General features: G+C 37.4%; 1 protein-coding gene across 8 annotated transcripts in view; it reads left to right on the top strand.

Annotated features, from left to right (window-relative positions):
* LYRM9 (LYR motif containing 9) overlaps positions 1-12972 on the top strand; it is a 41684-nt gene extending 28712 nt beyond the window's left edge. For all 8 annotated transcript variants that reach the window (XM_055796674.1, XM_013296240.3, XM_027781407.2 and 5 more), the window contains exons 2-4: positions 9803-9943; positions 10642-10734; positions 11906-12972. In XM_055796674.1, the coding sequence (XP_055652649.1) occupies positions 9818-9943; positions 10642-10734; positions 11906-11923 (237 nt within the window). In that variant the 5' untranslated portion in view covers positions 9803-9817 and the 3' untranslated portion in view covers positions 11924-12972. The remainder of the gene's footprint in view (positions 1-9802; positions 9944-10641; positions 10735-11905) is intronic.
* Positions 12973-15112: the final 2140 nt, after the last annotated feature.

The raw sequence follows: 15112 nt of genomic DNA, 5'->3' as shown, positions 1-15112 counted from the left end.
TCTTATTTTGCAGTTTGATTATTACTTTCCTGTGCAGAAAGTTTTACCATTTCATTTTGCACAAATACCACTTGGAATCTGTATTCATACTAATAAAAGCAGGTCTGGAGGAGGCATGAGTTGGGTTACAGAATGTGGCTATGGAATTTTAATAGTAAGTTCACTAGTGATTTTTTCGTGCAGCATTTGTTATTGGACACTTCAAGGGGGACAATTTTGGCACCTTAGATAACTATATGAGATTATCCTGGGAATTCTGTGTTGAATCTGGATATCTAAAATTGCACATAGGTTTGAAAAAAGTCAGTTTCTTTGCTGTTTTATGAGTGCTTATACTGCTGGGAGTATTTCTGAAGCACCTTCTCAACTAAAACTAAACTAATGCTACTCAATAGATGCTTTGCATTTGGGGTTTTTTTTATTAATGTTTTGGGTTTTTTTACAGGGTTTGTTTGCTTAATCCTAATTTGCAAAATTCACTCTGTACTAAGATTTTTGTGATTGAGTCCAAACACAGCCTACTAATACCCAGGGAGACAGTATGGGTTTGGGGTTTTGTTGGTTTTGGGGTTAATTTTGAGGAATTTATTCTTGAACATGCAGTTCGATCAGCTTGCATAACAGACTATTTGGAGCAAGAGTCTGGAGCCAGCTGCAGACACTGCTAATAGCTTTTGGATCCCACGGGTACCTTCGGTAACGCAGAGCAAATAGTAAAAAGATTATCAAAGGGTTCTGTCTCTCAATTGCTAGTTTCTTTTCCCTCCAACTTCTGTTTTGTGTGCCTGGCTTTGTGTGGGATGGTCAATGGCAGTGCATTCTGCTGCTGAGAAACCAGATTGTGAAGTTTATCCTGAGAGATGGTTCAGTGGTCAGAATGCTGAGGCAGACTGTGGGAACCCAGGTCCATTCTGCTGAATACTACTTAGCAGTTGGTATTCAACACCTTAGGATCTGCCCTGTGGAAGCGAGTATGTGTCTTGCCTGACTACAGTGAGCTGTTGAGGCAGTGTTCCAGGCTAGCTTTGTGTCAGTTAAGTGACCAAATTAAGTGAGTGAAATCCAGGCCTGTCTTGGTTCCTCATTGTTAAAAATTGATGTAATACTACTGTGCTACTTTACTAGGATAGTGTAAAATTAATACATTGGAGATCATGAGGTTTGACTGGATTAAGGAATGGTAGATTCCTGAGTTAGACTTCTAAAGCTGTAATACTTGGAAGTAATAAGAAAACACATTTTCAGCCTGTGTGTTGGGGGGAAGAGAGGGAAGCGGGATCCAACCTGTAAACAGCAACGGCTCAGGAAACTTGCAGTCCTTTAATTAATACTTCCAGTCTCTGAAGCCCAGCTTTGGTGCCTGTTTAACTAGTCTTGTGGGATTGAGATCCTAACTGTTGTGACTGTTTTTCAAGCAAATCCCTGCAGTTCAACAGCAGAAAAACCCCAACATCTGAGAGAAGTGCCATAGGGTCATATCAGTATCATCATGGGTTCAGCTATACACTGGGTCAATTGACAAACTTGCAAATGCAAAGTGCAAGATTAATTGGCTGTGGTCAGCTTTTGCTTTACTATCTGAATGTCATTATCAGGAATGTAAATGATTATGCAATGCAGAGAAATGCCACAATAGTCTTAGTGTCTCCTTTTATACTTGTCTGTCTTTAAACAGGGCTTTAACTAAATGCAAATGTGATTGCAGCCTTCTGATTAGGACATTATACAGTCATCCATTCCAGAAAAGCACAATTAGCGGATTATTTTATTTCTGACTCAACAGTTCTTGGTGTAGATAGTTTGTTTGTTGTGCTATGCATGATATTTAAGTTATCAGAAGGAGATTTACATTATTAGTCAGGATTATAGCCAGATTTTGCGAGGTCGAGGATTTTTTTCTTGGCAGATAAAAATGGTAACATTTGTGGGATTTGGGGCGGGGGGGTTGTTTTTAGAACAAAAGGCGATAGTGCAGATTTTTACTATGCTTCATTGTCCTTTTTGTGCCCACTAAGGGGCAAATTGCAGTAGTAACTATGCAAATTCTCCAGTGTTGTTGTGTGTACAAGTGCAGTTTAGTTCCTGTTTTCAGGGTCTATTCACTGTTGAGTTGTACTCATACAATGTCCTGGTATCTTAGAATTTAACAGTGGCTCAGGTCATAAGATTATTTCTCATTAAACAGTCATTTTACTAAAACAGTCATCAGTTTTTCCATGTGCTGTGGTAGATTTCCAGTGAAGCTTTTGCTGGAAATGATATTGCAAACACTGAAGTTACATGCTCAGAAAAATACAGATCTCCAGCAACAAACTTCCATGTGAAGCTTACCCATTTTGCAAAATCTGTAGCACTTCTGCAGCTATGAATCTGTTAGAACTCAGGATATTTTTTTCTTTGATTATGGGAGCCTCATACACTATGTGTTTAATAACTAGACCTGCTAAGAATGTCAAATCTTCAAATCTATTAGAAGTCCAGTATTTGTGGGAAGGTGAAGGATTTTTTTTCCACAGAATTCATCAATGTAACTGTATTTGTCACACAATTTAGATTCAACAGCTCATCATTTTCCTATGAAAAATTACTGCAGTGAAAAATTCCTAATTATGTATAGTGAAACAACATTTTCAATTCCATTGATCAGTTGAATCTTTCCATATTCATATGTTTACGTGACTCTTGTTTCTTGCTCACTCCCATAGCTTATTTTCTTCATGTTGTAGTAAGCTGTCCTATACGTTCCCAACACGAGGGATCTTTGCTTTTGTGACAGGAAATCTATTGCACCACTTAGGTTTAATTAGAGCACAATGACATATGATGAGTTTACACATCAAACTCTAGAAACAACTCAACAAATTGGCTCTAGTCCCAAAGTATATTTTGGGATCTGTATTGAATTGGGATGTTTCACTGTATTTAGTGGGAATATGTGAAATACAGGGTCAGTGGAACTATAGCAATCCTTACCAGTGAAGGAGATAGTCCAAAAAACCTGTGTTTAAAGGTGAATTTAGGTTCAGATCACCCTGAATTCAATGGTATATTCTAGATTTCTGTACTGGATCATAAAAAAAAAAAAAAGTCTTCCCATAGGTTCGATGTAAGTAACAAGTTGAATCCCATGCCCAGTTCTAATTTGCACTGAGCTCAGAGTTGAATACAGACCCAGGACATATTTTAATCTGCCATGTGCTGGAGTGAGGGGTTAGCTTACATCTAGGTGTGCAGGTGATCTTCATATTTTGCTCACTTGTAGCACTACTTATGTGTTGGTAAGTCACAGTCAGTGCCCTATTGCTTACACAAATGAAACTCCTCATTTCATATCTAACATTTATGTGGGTTTATTATTTCAAGACATAAGACATATTACTGTAGCAATTTTTTCCTTCCATAAATGCTTTACTTTAAATGAGAGCATCCAGATGTTTCACAGATACACTTTTATTTTTTTATTTTATTTCAGGAGAGCTTAGTTTGAGTTACAGTGTCCAGACCCCAACTTTGTCTACACTCAGGGTTCCGGGTCCTTTTTTGTCTTACTAATCTACATTTGTGGACATTACATGAAAGATAAAACCCCCCTCTTTTCTGTATGGAGAACACAAAAATGGTAATGGCAAAAGCAATTTAAGCTGGGATTTTTGTAGAGTTCATCCCCTACTTTCAAATATCCACTTCTCCTGTAGCCATTGGACTGCTTTAGTATTTAGAGACACTGTACTCATAGACTAGACTATTTTAAGAAAGTGCCACATATTTAAAGTGTTGCATTTAGTTTAACTGTATAGTAATGATGCATGCCCAGCCTTTGCATTAGTCCCGTGAGGCAGTGCATCTCAAGTATTCACCTTCAAGTTCCAGTTGTTGCCCTGTGGGCCCTTTCTGTAACACATGGAAGGCCTTCTCCTCTGCTGACCACGTTAGCGTTGCTCCTCATGTCAAGTCATGGGCTGTGGGGCACAGCAAAGCCAGATGGCTTCAGATATTCCTGTATGTGAGCTGCCCAACTCAAAATGCAGCCATTTGGGTTCTGAACAAAAAACCTAGCTGTATTAAAGCTTGAATTTCAGTATTGAAGAATATGTACAACTGCCACTGAAGGAAGGAGAAAAGGAAAACATTGGTTGGAGCCAGTGGTGTGAAGTTGGACTAGTCAGTTAATTTCTGTGCCTCATTTCCTATTGATGAGAACAGTTTGCAGTCTGAGGGGTGTTCTTGTGTCTGTATCGGACACTGGGAGACACTTAGGGTATGGTAATAGAAGATCCAGAAACACATAAAAAAGTTAGATTTCTGTGGGTGCAACATCTCTAAATAGTAATCTTTAAGCTTCAGTAATTTTTTTATAACAGGCTCTAGAAAGTGCTATATTATTTAGAAAAGTGACTTGATTAATCAGGCTTTAAATGACTGACAGATAAAGCACCTTGACAATCACTGGGCCATTAACATGGCATATTCTTTGGATTCTGGCATGTCTTGTGGCTGTTTTCTGTTTTTCATTTTCCTTTTTTTTTTTAGAACTTTATTTGTTCAGTCGGTTCTTGTTCAAATGTATTGGTATAACAGAAATATAGCTAGATACACAGAGTACATCCAAACTTTATTGAAAAGGACTTGCTCTCCTGTGTAATTTCATGTGGTAATAAATTCAAGGCTACCAAAGAAAGGCAACGCATATGTTATTGTATGCTTTAACTTCTTGTTACAAAAGAACAGTAAATCTAGATATTAATTTACTTACATCCCAGTTTCTCTGAAAAAGGCAAACACTGACATCTCCTTCTATAAACTGAGTATTGTAACAGAATTCCTTGGACTATCAGTATGCGTTAGGAATATTAGTCAGTCTACATACATTGTTCTCGGTGTTGTCACCTGCAGTACTAAATGTCAGGGGAAAACTGAAGGAGGGGACCTAGCATGATGTTTGTATAGTAAATGTTTCTTACAACAAATGGTATAAATTGGCAACCCCAAAATACTTCAGTAGGGTAATACTAGTTGAATACTCAGAGTTCCGTTTAAATAGTAGGAGAGAATGAGCCAGGTGTCAGGTGAAACTAAATATCCTAAGCAGAAAAGGAAAGCAGAAGTAAAGGCATTTGCATAACAACACAAGATGATTTTCATTTGTGTTCTCACTGACTTGTAATAGGGGTATACAGATATATCACTGAACTGAATGCTAGGAAGAAACCAAAAGTAGGTATCTATTTTGAAAGTCCATCTGTATTAGAAGGGTTCCTAAGGGGGGGTGGGGGGGTGGGAACACTTCAGAAAAGTCAAGAAAGGAAGTTAGTACTGAGAGCGATATCAAGGGTGGAGTGAAAAGTGTATGCTCGAAACATGCCCTCAGCTCTCTCTGCTGGAAAGAAGCCCTAGGATTGAACCCCGTGTTACTGTTACAAAAATAATGACATGTACATGTACCTGTTGAGGCCTTCAACACCTGGCAAGTGTCATACGGGTTGTTATACCACAAGATGTCCAGTATGCCAAAACAAAACAGAGCACTGTGAAACAAATTCTCTTTATTGTATATGATGTTATCTGATACTATATTATATATTATTCCATCATCATTGGAAGTGTTCAGAAGCCCATCAGGTCAGATGGGGCTTTGAGCAACCTGACTATTGAAAGATATTTCTGCTTATTGCAGGGGGCTTGGACTAGATGATCTTTAAAGGTCCCTTCCAACTCAAACCATTCTGTGATTATATTTCTATTTTCAAAATAGGACACAGATTTGGAATCATCCTACCTAATTTAGGCTTGTAACTGCAGGATCTGTATTATAATTCTTGTTTTGCTACTCCTGTGTTCAACAGAGAGAAGGGCAGGGAGTAATTCAGTCTGTATATTATTTGAGTCACGTTTTGAAGTTGCTTGTCTTTCTACTGGTTGCAGGGGGGATGCAGGGATCGCTGTACTATTGAGAGTATAATCTCCTCCTATACTCAAATGCCAAAGCAAAATGGATCCAAACCAAAAAATGCATGGAGCTGCTGCCCAGCATAGGCTTCATTGCAAAAAGATTATATTTTAGGGAAAATGATATTTTAGGGAAGAAAGATTGGAAGAAAACAAGATTAACAGTTTGAAGCCTGGGAGTATTCTGATCCGTGTTTTAAACTGAACTTTTTAGGTAAAGTCATAATTAGTACATCTTGTGTGCTTGGAAAGTGAGCTAGCAATTGGACTAGTTATTCTGAAGCCAGTTTGAAAAGTCAGCACTTGGTCTATATTCGTGAATTTTTGTGATTTCTTTCTGTCCTGCATGTTTTTTTTGGACAGCATCCAATTCTGTAGTGTGTGAGGCCAGATGGCTTTTATTAAACAAATATGAAAACCTAGAACTGGAATCAAACAAAAAGAATGAGAAGACTGCAGCATCAGTATAGAGCCAACTTACTGCCCTTGTGATAGAAGAATGGTTTTCTAATTGTTCATGAAAGCTAATGGAAACCATATTTTGGCTGTCAATAATTCTCAGGGGGGATCATTGTGAAGTCTTACCTCATCTCTTGTACTTTTCTGATAGAACATATCAAGTATTCAAAAGCATACGCACCCCGTGCAGCTCAAAGTGCAGAAAAGCACTGGTCAGTTTTAGATACTGGAGAAAGATGGGACTCGGAGTGAGTGAGTTTTACTGGCACAGCACTGACCTGCTGGAGGCTGGTGCAGATTTACCTGCGTTAGAGCATGTCAGTTGTGGGAGAGGTAGATAAGAAGGAGACAGAGGGTAAAGGTTATGATGACGTATCTTAATTACTTTGCTCCTGTATTCTGTCTTGTGGGCGAGAAACAGGTTTTCACACTCAAGCATGGTGAGAGAAGGGGGGGTGTTTGGAAACTTAATCCAGTCAACATCATCTACTTCTGGGTAGAGTTACCTGTAACTAAAAATCAGAAATGCTATTTTTTGCATTTTGTCCATGGAATCTTTCCTAAATGTTATACCATTTCAGTCCCCAAGATCTTTATTCCAGACTTTAGTAATAAAAAACCAATCAAAGTTACTATCTTAAATGTTAAATTTGATCCACCTTTTCTGTTTCAGTGCTGTGTATTAGCCCTTCCTGCACTGGATGGGGCATTACCAGCACAACACAAAACAGCATTCCCAATTGCCATATTTGACATTGGCATCACACCCATTTATCCGTCTTGGGAATGGCCTTTTTCTACTTTTCTTTCCATGTTCCCCTGCATAGGAAGTCCTTAACCTGTGATTAATTAAGGAAGTAACCAAGCTGAATCTTGTGCAAGTAGTTGTAAGTAGCTCCAATGGAAAGTAATCACAGCTGTTATAGTGGTGTTTACAAGAGCTTGGGGTCCAACAGCCATTTTTTGGCTGTTTTTTTAAAATTATTTTTATAATATTAAAAACAGAATCAGGGTAAATGGCACCATACAGAGATCCTTCAGCTTGTTGCAATCACAAAAAACGTGGCATGTTGGTAATGAATATCAAATTGGGATTTTTGTAACTTTTATGGGTATTTTTCATAGGGGGTTAGCCACTGTGATTGGTGGCTTTTTTGGAGTGCTGTTTGTCATAAATCTATATAATACTTTGGGGAAAGGGCTTTGCTTCTTGAAAGTGTGGCTAAAGTGATTTTGAGTAGACTCATAAATGAATTACGCAGAACCCATTTCAGATGTAAGGAAAGATGTCAGTGTAAATAAGCAGGAAAAGGATCCTGACATGTCCTTTAGAGATTTATGCCTATTGAGCTTATTGTATATCCTTATTAGTTTTAATAATTTATATCATCAGCTCATGAGGTAGTAACCCTGTAAAATACTTCCTTAAGACAGTCATCTTTTTCCCTTGGAGGCTAGAAAAGCTTTTTCTGAAGTGTCATCAGAGCCTTTCTTAGGGGCTTCCATAACACCCATCAGCTGTGACTCACTGTGTTTCTGCAGGTCCTTAAAAAAAATTGTTATAAAACTTGCCTGTTGATATCAGCTCACCAGGTGGTGAGCTATATCGTGTGCTCTATTAGTCTACACAAAAACAGGCTTATTACTGTCACCTCCTCCCCATTCCCATCCCACCTCTTTGGCTCATCTGCCTCGTCTTATGACTTGTCATTAGTCTGCCTTGTAAATTCTTTGTGGCAGGAACTTTTTCATTAGATATGTAGGCATATATAGTACCTACCATGATGGAGCCTGAATCCTTGACTGAAGAGTATGGGCACAATTCCAATACAGATAATAATGCTAATATTGTAGTGCTCTTTCTCACGTTTCCTGTAGACAAGAAGCTCTGCCACAGGAACAGCTCCCTCTCATTTTACAAGCTGTTACTTTTGACAAAAGATAATTAGATTTAAAAGATCAATATAGCATAGATTTCACTCAATCTTTAAGTAACGAACAGACAAACGATACTGTGAGGTGCTCAGATACGACTTTGTACTGTGGTTTTGTGCCATGAGTAAAGCAATGTTGTCAGGTCCCATCCCTTAAGAATAAGACACATTCTGTGTTTTTATCATAGAAATCTTTAGATTTTTTTCACATAGAAAAATTATACTATTTGTGCATAAAATACTAAAGATTTTCAGTGACTTCTGCTACTGTAAACTGACGTAGTTCTTGCTACTCTATAAAGGTATGCTGATTTAGATCTACTTAGTTACAGACTGAGATGGAATTTTGTTTTACTGAAAATACAGACTACACTAGTACATATCCTGTTATGATGGACGTTTTATAGGTACATAGTGAGATTTTCCCCACTGCAAGAAGAGCTAGTCTATGCAAATGTACAGCCCAGGTGGTGTTCTATTCTGAAATAAATTTGGCTGAAGGACTTAAATTACTTAAGAAAAAGGAAAAAAAAATGTTCCAAATAATGAGTAAGAATCCTAACGGGTGCTAAATAATGTCATACACCTACTTCATTCTTCATTTACTTATTTATCTTTATTCTTAAGAGTAATGATGTAAAAGTGCTTTTTTTCCAAATGTTAACTTAGTTCTTTGCAGATGGTAGCCATCTACTAAATGACAAGTCATTTACAGTATTTGATTAGCACTATATATAGCCTGGATGGACTTATTGTTACAATATGTAAGAATAGTTGTAGAGGTGAAACTTGTTAAATTTGTTCTTTTCCTGTTGCTGTTACCAAAAAAAAAAAAAAAAAGGAAAATTGGAAACCAGAGATATTTTTGCCTGGCTTCTCCTATATTTGTAGGTGTTACCTCAAGTTAAAGCTGACACTCATAGGCCAGTTCACAAGATATTCTTGAGATAATGACAATACTAGGAAATATTGCTAAACTCCAACACCACTTGTAGCAATTATGAACATCCTCATTCTACAATGTCACATGTAGATGGACTCTAATGGATGTTCAAGGAAAGCACTGGAAGCTTGAATAAATCTAAGAATCATGGCTTATCAAGTAAAGTTCCATCAAGGTTGCAGTACTGCTTTATATACTTACAGCAGCTTACACTGTGGGTCTTTTTTATAAACTAGAAGAAATTTAATATTACAGTACACTTCAATATTACCACCATAAAGTGATCTTCTGGCATGAACTGCATACTTCTGTATTTTAATACCTTGATCAATGAGAACTCACCCCCATCTGTCCATAAACCAAGCAATTCTGATTCATTTGATATTGTGTTTTCTTCTAAAGTTTCTTCAAGTCATGCTGCTGGCCCTGTTTTCTTTGTCATAAAATTACTTTACACTTCTATTTCTCTGTTCTTAAAAAAACTAATTAGATGTTTTGATTTGTGTTTTATTTTCAACAGCTAAAAAGCTTGATAATGGCCCCACTACCAAATGCTGAATTAGTTCAGAACTCTTTGCAGTTGTATCGTTACCTGCTTCGATGCTGTAAGCAACTTCCTGAAGAGAATATTCGTCAGCATTACAGACATGCAGTCAGGCAGGTGAGAAACTGATTTCTGTTGGTGGAATTCAGTGTTGTGAGGCTTTTTGTTTTTCTCCTCCTACAGTTTGGACCAACTTCTTATAACTCCTGACGCTTAAAATACTATTCTTCTGCAAGCTTGAAACATTAGTGGGTTTGAAGGATTATACCAGGAGTATGTAGGAGCATTTCTTTTTGATTGCTTTGAATCTGAAACCACCTATTTTCCTTGGCTTTCATCTCTAATTCTGGTGTTAGTCAGGAGAGTGAACAATCATTCCTTACTCACCTAAACACGTCTTTTATGGTGAAACTTACTGGTTTCTTGTCAGTCATGTTTTCCACTATATACCTCCACCCCCAGCTGCCCCCTGGATGGGTGAATCCCATCTAATTGTTCATATAGAAGTAGTTTCGTGCCTTTGATAGTACCTGTTGTGCTGTGTCTTTCTATATTTAATGTGAATTGAAGTTTTCTGGGGTTTTTTTGCTGATGATGTGTGAAAGGAGTAAAATGCTTAATATGAAATTACATTTGACAATGCTTGTTATGGAAATAGCACTGTCAGGTGCTACCATGTATATTTTTGCCCTTTCAGGTCAATAGTTTGCTTGCATCAAATATTTTCTTTGCAATTTCAAAGTGATCCTTATTTTGACAACTGTTGTTTTAAGTTGGGTAGTCAGTGTAACACTTTGAATGTTTGAATATTGCAGAGCTTCAAAGTTCATGCTGATGAAGACAATCCTGAGCGAATCCAGCAGATCATTAAGAGGGCCATTGAAGATGCTGACTGGGTCATGAGTAAGGTGCATGCATCAGATTGTCTAAGTTTTGCTCTCAGTTCACATCAAAGAATAAAACATCAGAGGCAACTTAGGAACAGCAAACTGTTGTATCCAGGTGACAGAAAATACTTAGCCACTAGGGATTTATGATTGTGATAGTTCTTGCTTAAAAATTCTTCTTTGTCGATATAAACTTAAGTGTATTTTTTGGAACCAGTGATGCTTTAAGTTGGTCTGTATAAATCTTTGTTTCCATGAATAATTCTATTAAATTTCAGCATTAGTGGCTATTATAACTATTATGGGGGAAAAAAACCCTATAATATTTTGCAAGCCAGTTTGTTGATATGTATCAGCTACTTTCCTAACAGGAATCTATCCTCTCTGAGTTTACATAAACTCCCAGAATGATTTTTTTTTTTTTGTTCAGATCTTGTCTGTGACTACACAGATCGGGGTCCAACAGCATAGTGGCAAAATTGTAGGAACTGGTTTACTTGTGCCATAATTATCACCCAGTGGCTATGACTCTTTACTATCACAGGACTGAAAGATACCACTCAAACTGGTTTCTTAAAGAGTGAAGATTGTTTACTGTTAGACAGCTGAGTCACCTGCATTTCCTTGGATTGAAATCTGGTTGGGGAGCACAATATGTTAACATGGGTTTCTGAGAGTGTAATGAAACAAGTCAAAAGTTCAGCTTGCTCTAAGTATCTGTGATTTAATTTACTAAATGACTGTTAAGTCCTTCTCTCTGTCAGGCCATGAAATCCAAATGGGAATTGTTACAGAAGCAAGCACAGATTAGTCATAGATTATAAAATTACAGCAGTAGCCAAATCCCAGCAGTTACAGCCTAGCAAATAATTGTCTGTGCCTGAATCTGATTTTATTCTCCCTGCAATTATGAAAAGCCTCATTCTGATTCTGCTACAGAGATGGTAGTCTGCCTCATTGGAAAACTGGTAACTGAACTCTGTGACAGGAGCATCAGATTCACAGTGCCTGCCAAGAAGCATTATTTTATATTGTAGAGGGAAAGCCTATCAAATTTTAATCTAACTTAAAGGAAAGTGAGATAATTTTATGTAGATCATGAAGAAGGCTGTAAATCCTTGTCAGTGTGAACTGTTCCTTTTAGTTATGTGCTCTTTCACGCAAATAATTATTTATTTCTTTTATTTTTTAGTATAAAAAGCAGAAGTAGAAGAGGAATGATGAAGACAATGTCATTGGTAAACATTTTTAGAGGACTTGCAATCAAGCCCAGTACTCTATTATAGTTATTGCCTGGGGTTTTCTCTTACCTAATACAAATACAGTAATTTATCTCTCCTTGGGATGTCATGAAGCTAAATCAATATTTCTGAAGCAGTTTGAGTCTGTAGATTAATAGGCACAGTCTAGACTCAAAGTATTAGCTTGCATAATCACTAAACTTTAGCGTAAAGCCCAAACTTTTCTAAGCTTTGAGAGAGCTTCTCAGGAAAACTTACTGGGAATAAAAATGTAACCAAATACAAGACACTAACAAATAATTAGTGCCCTGTCTGTCGTTCATATCTGATGAATTACAGCATCTCATCTGAAAGAATTTAACTAGTATCTGAGCATAAAGGTCTATACTGGGAGCCTGAAAACCTGAGAAATGCTCACTGAGGATCAGAGCAAATTTCTCTTTACTTGATTGTGGGCTAGATCATACTATTCGGCCTAGATTCGCTGTAGCATAGCAGTGTTTGATACACTTACTGTGTAGACTATTTGGTGGGAACGTTCTTCTGTGTAAGTAACAGTGGATTTGAGTTTGTATAATGCTCAGAATTACAGTAGTCAGTCTGTTATGTCAGATCATCCTCTGCAGGACCATATAGATACATTTTCAGGGTGGAGGAGGTATGACCAGAGCACAGATTTAATCTAGTAGCAGACACAAAAACAGAGGCTACTGAATGGAGAACACACCCACAAGAACTTTAAGGCCATCTGAAACTTGAACCACTGTATTTTCCACTTGCCTGTCCATGCAGTGGGAATATCTTCATTCTACTGTATGTATTTGCGCTTGAATTAATGGTTGTCTTATTTAAAGATAGGTGTCTGTCACCCTAATCTGTAAAGTTGCATGAAAATGAACGCCGTTCAGATGGGGTTTGTGCACTGAATGGTATGATTACTGAAATGTGCAATGTTGTACAGATATAAAGGCCTTCACAACTTTTTGTAACGCCTAATAAATGTCCTTTAAAAATGGGAGCCCATGTCCTTTTTAAGAAGACTGTCTTTTCACTGCCCTAATGCGTTTTCATCACGGAACACTCAATAGAAACACTAGAAATATTAGCAATATTAAATAAAATTAATGTGGTGTACAAGAGTCCTTTTGAAACATGACCTTTGCTTCTCGCTGTACTTGGAATTTTCTACCTCAGGGTGGCAGTGCATGCCGCAGTGCGTGTCCGAAGTAGTTGGTGGTCGGGTTCTTTTTTACTGTTTCGAAATTGTTGAGCCTCTTCACCTGTCAAAATAGAACTCAAGTGCTGAGGCAGATCTTTATTTTAAACTCCAGATTTTTCTTTTCTCCATTTTTTTCTTTTCATTCAGCCATGAAAGAAATAAAGAAAATCCTAGCTCAAAGTAATTGAGAAGAAGTGCTATAAAAGAAATGGGGGCCATAAGTGACTGTTTATACCATAATGTATTGTATTAAAAAAATTTCTTTTGTCTCTGTTAACCCTAAGCCCTCCTCTTCATGATTTCCTGTTCTTCCTCTGCCATCGCCACTATTGTTCCCCTCTCTTATTCCTACATCTTTCATATCACCTTACATACCCTCAGCTTTTGTTGTTCTTGTTCTACATATTCCCTAATTCTGTTCTGTCTCATCTTGTCTCTCTACCCCACTTATTTCTCCTCCTCAAATCCTTTTTTGATAGGTGCCTCAGAAGATACTCAGGTATTATTCTGGGGCCATACAGCTGCTTGATTTCAGATAAAACATGAGGGGTAATAGAGTTTTTCAACAAAGTAGGTGTAAGTTTTTCTTGATGTGAGGAAAACCGCTTTTCTTTCTGCTTAAATAGATTTTTTTTGAAAGTGCAACTATTCTGGTTTAAACATTCAAAATAATTTGATGCAAGATAGAGCATAGAGTTCAGCTTTGGCAGTTGACAAGGAATATCCAGTATGAAACTGAACATTGTAGTAAAAAAGCTCAAGCAGATTTGATAGTAGATGTCTGAATATACTATTTTTAATCAAGAACAGCAAACAGATGACCCATGCTGTACTGTATTATATATTTGGTCTGTAGCATGGACATGCACTGAACTCTGTGTCAGTGTGATAGTGAAAAACTGTAAGACTCAGTAGGATTAACAGTGTATAGAAACCTACTAGTTTCCTGAACTTTAAATGTAACATCCTGAACCACCCTCTATTGCTTTAATTGTCTGGCCTTTTGTAGTGTGAGGCATAATATTTTGTTCAGTTATGAAATAGGATAATTACATGTGTCTAAATAATTCTTACATGCCTGTTATTTAATTTATGGATAGTTCAAGAGGGAAAGCACCAAGGAGCTGGAAGGTGCAACCATGGCGCGTCTGCATCTCTAAATGTGTGAAGTGCCAGCTGAGATATGGAAACATTGGAACAAAGGTATGATAGATGTAACTGATAGGGTAGGACCAGGACCTGTGAATTGTAGATTTTGGAAACTGGTACAGCATGCAGTTCTTAGTAGGGTGTAGAGGGAGAACATGGTTGCTGAGGCTGGAGACATCATGACTAAATATTTTGACGGTAGTAATTCAGTTGTAGGGCGTGATGTCTGAGTAGTTAGGGGGTTTTTTATACATATAAAAACAATCTGGTTTTCAAAATACCAAACCTTTTAATAGAATGGAAATATAATATGAAGATAACTTTATTTACTCTGTTATGGAACAAGTAATTTCCTTGGTGGTGGGGAGACATGATGCAAACAACTATTTACTTCCTTGTAATAGTGAAGGGAACCCAAATTTCTAAGCAGACGTGTTTCTCCGGGCTGAAGAGTCATTCAGCTGTGTAGCTGAGGCTTTTATGTTTTCAAGACATTATACGAATTCTGTTCTTCAGTAGCATAATTTGAGACCAAAGATGTTACATTAGCCCAGATGCAGATGGGAACGTGAACTCTGAAAAGGGATTTTGGCAGAACTTCAATACTTTTGACCAAAATTGTCATCCAGAAAACTTCTACTCAAAAGTAATTTAATCCTGGAGTTGCCCTCATTTACTACTCACTAACCTGTTTCACCTGAGAGTTTATATGGTAAATTGAGTTCTCTTTGTTAGTATCTGCGTTTGTCTTTGAGCAACTCTCTGCCATCCAGCCTTGCTGGGACAGAAC

Source organism: Falco peregrinus, chromosome 2, assembly GCF_023634155.1.
Source record: "Falco peregrinus isolate bFalPer1 chromosome 2, bFalPer1.pri, whole genome shotgun sequence".
NCBI classification, from domain to species: domain Eukaryota; kingdom Metazoa; phylum Chordata; class Aves; order Falconiformes; family Falconidae; genus Falco; species Falco peregrinus.
Note: the sequence above shows the minus strand (reverse complement) of the source record. Positions and strands in the feature narration are given on the sequence as shown.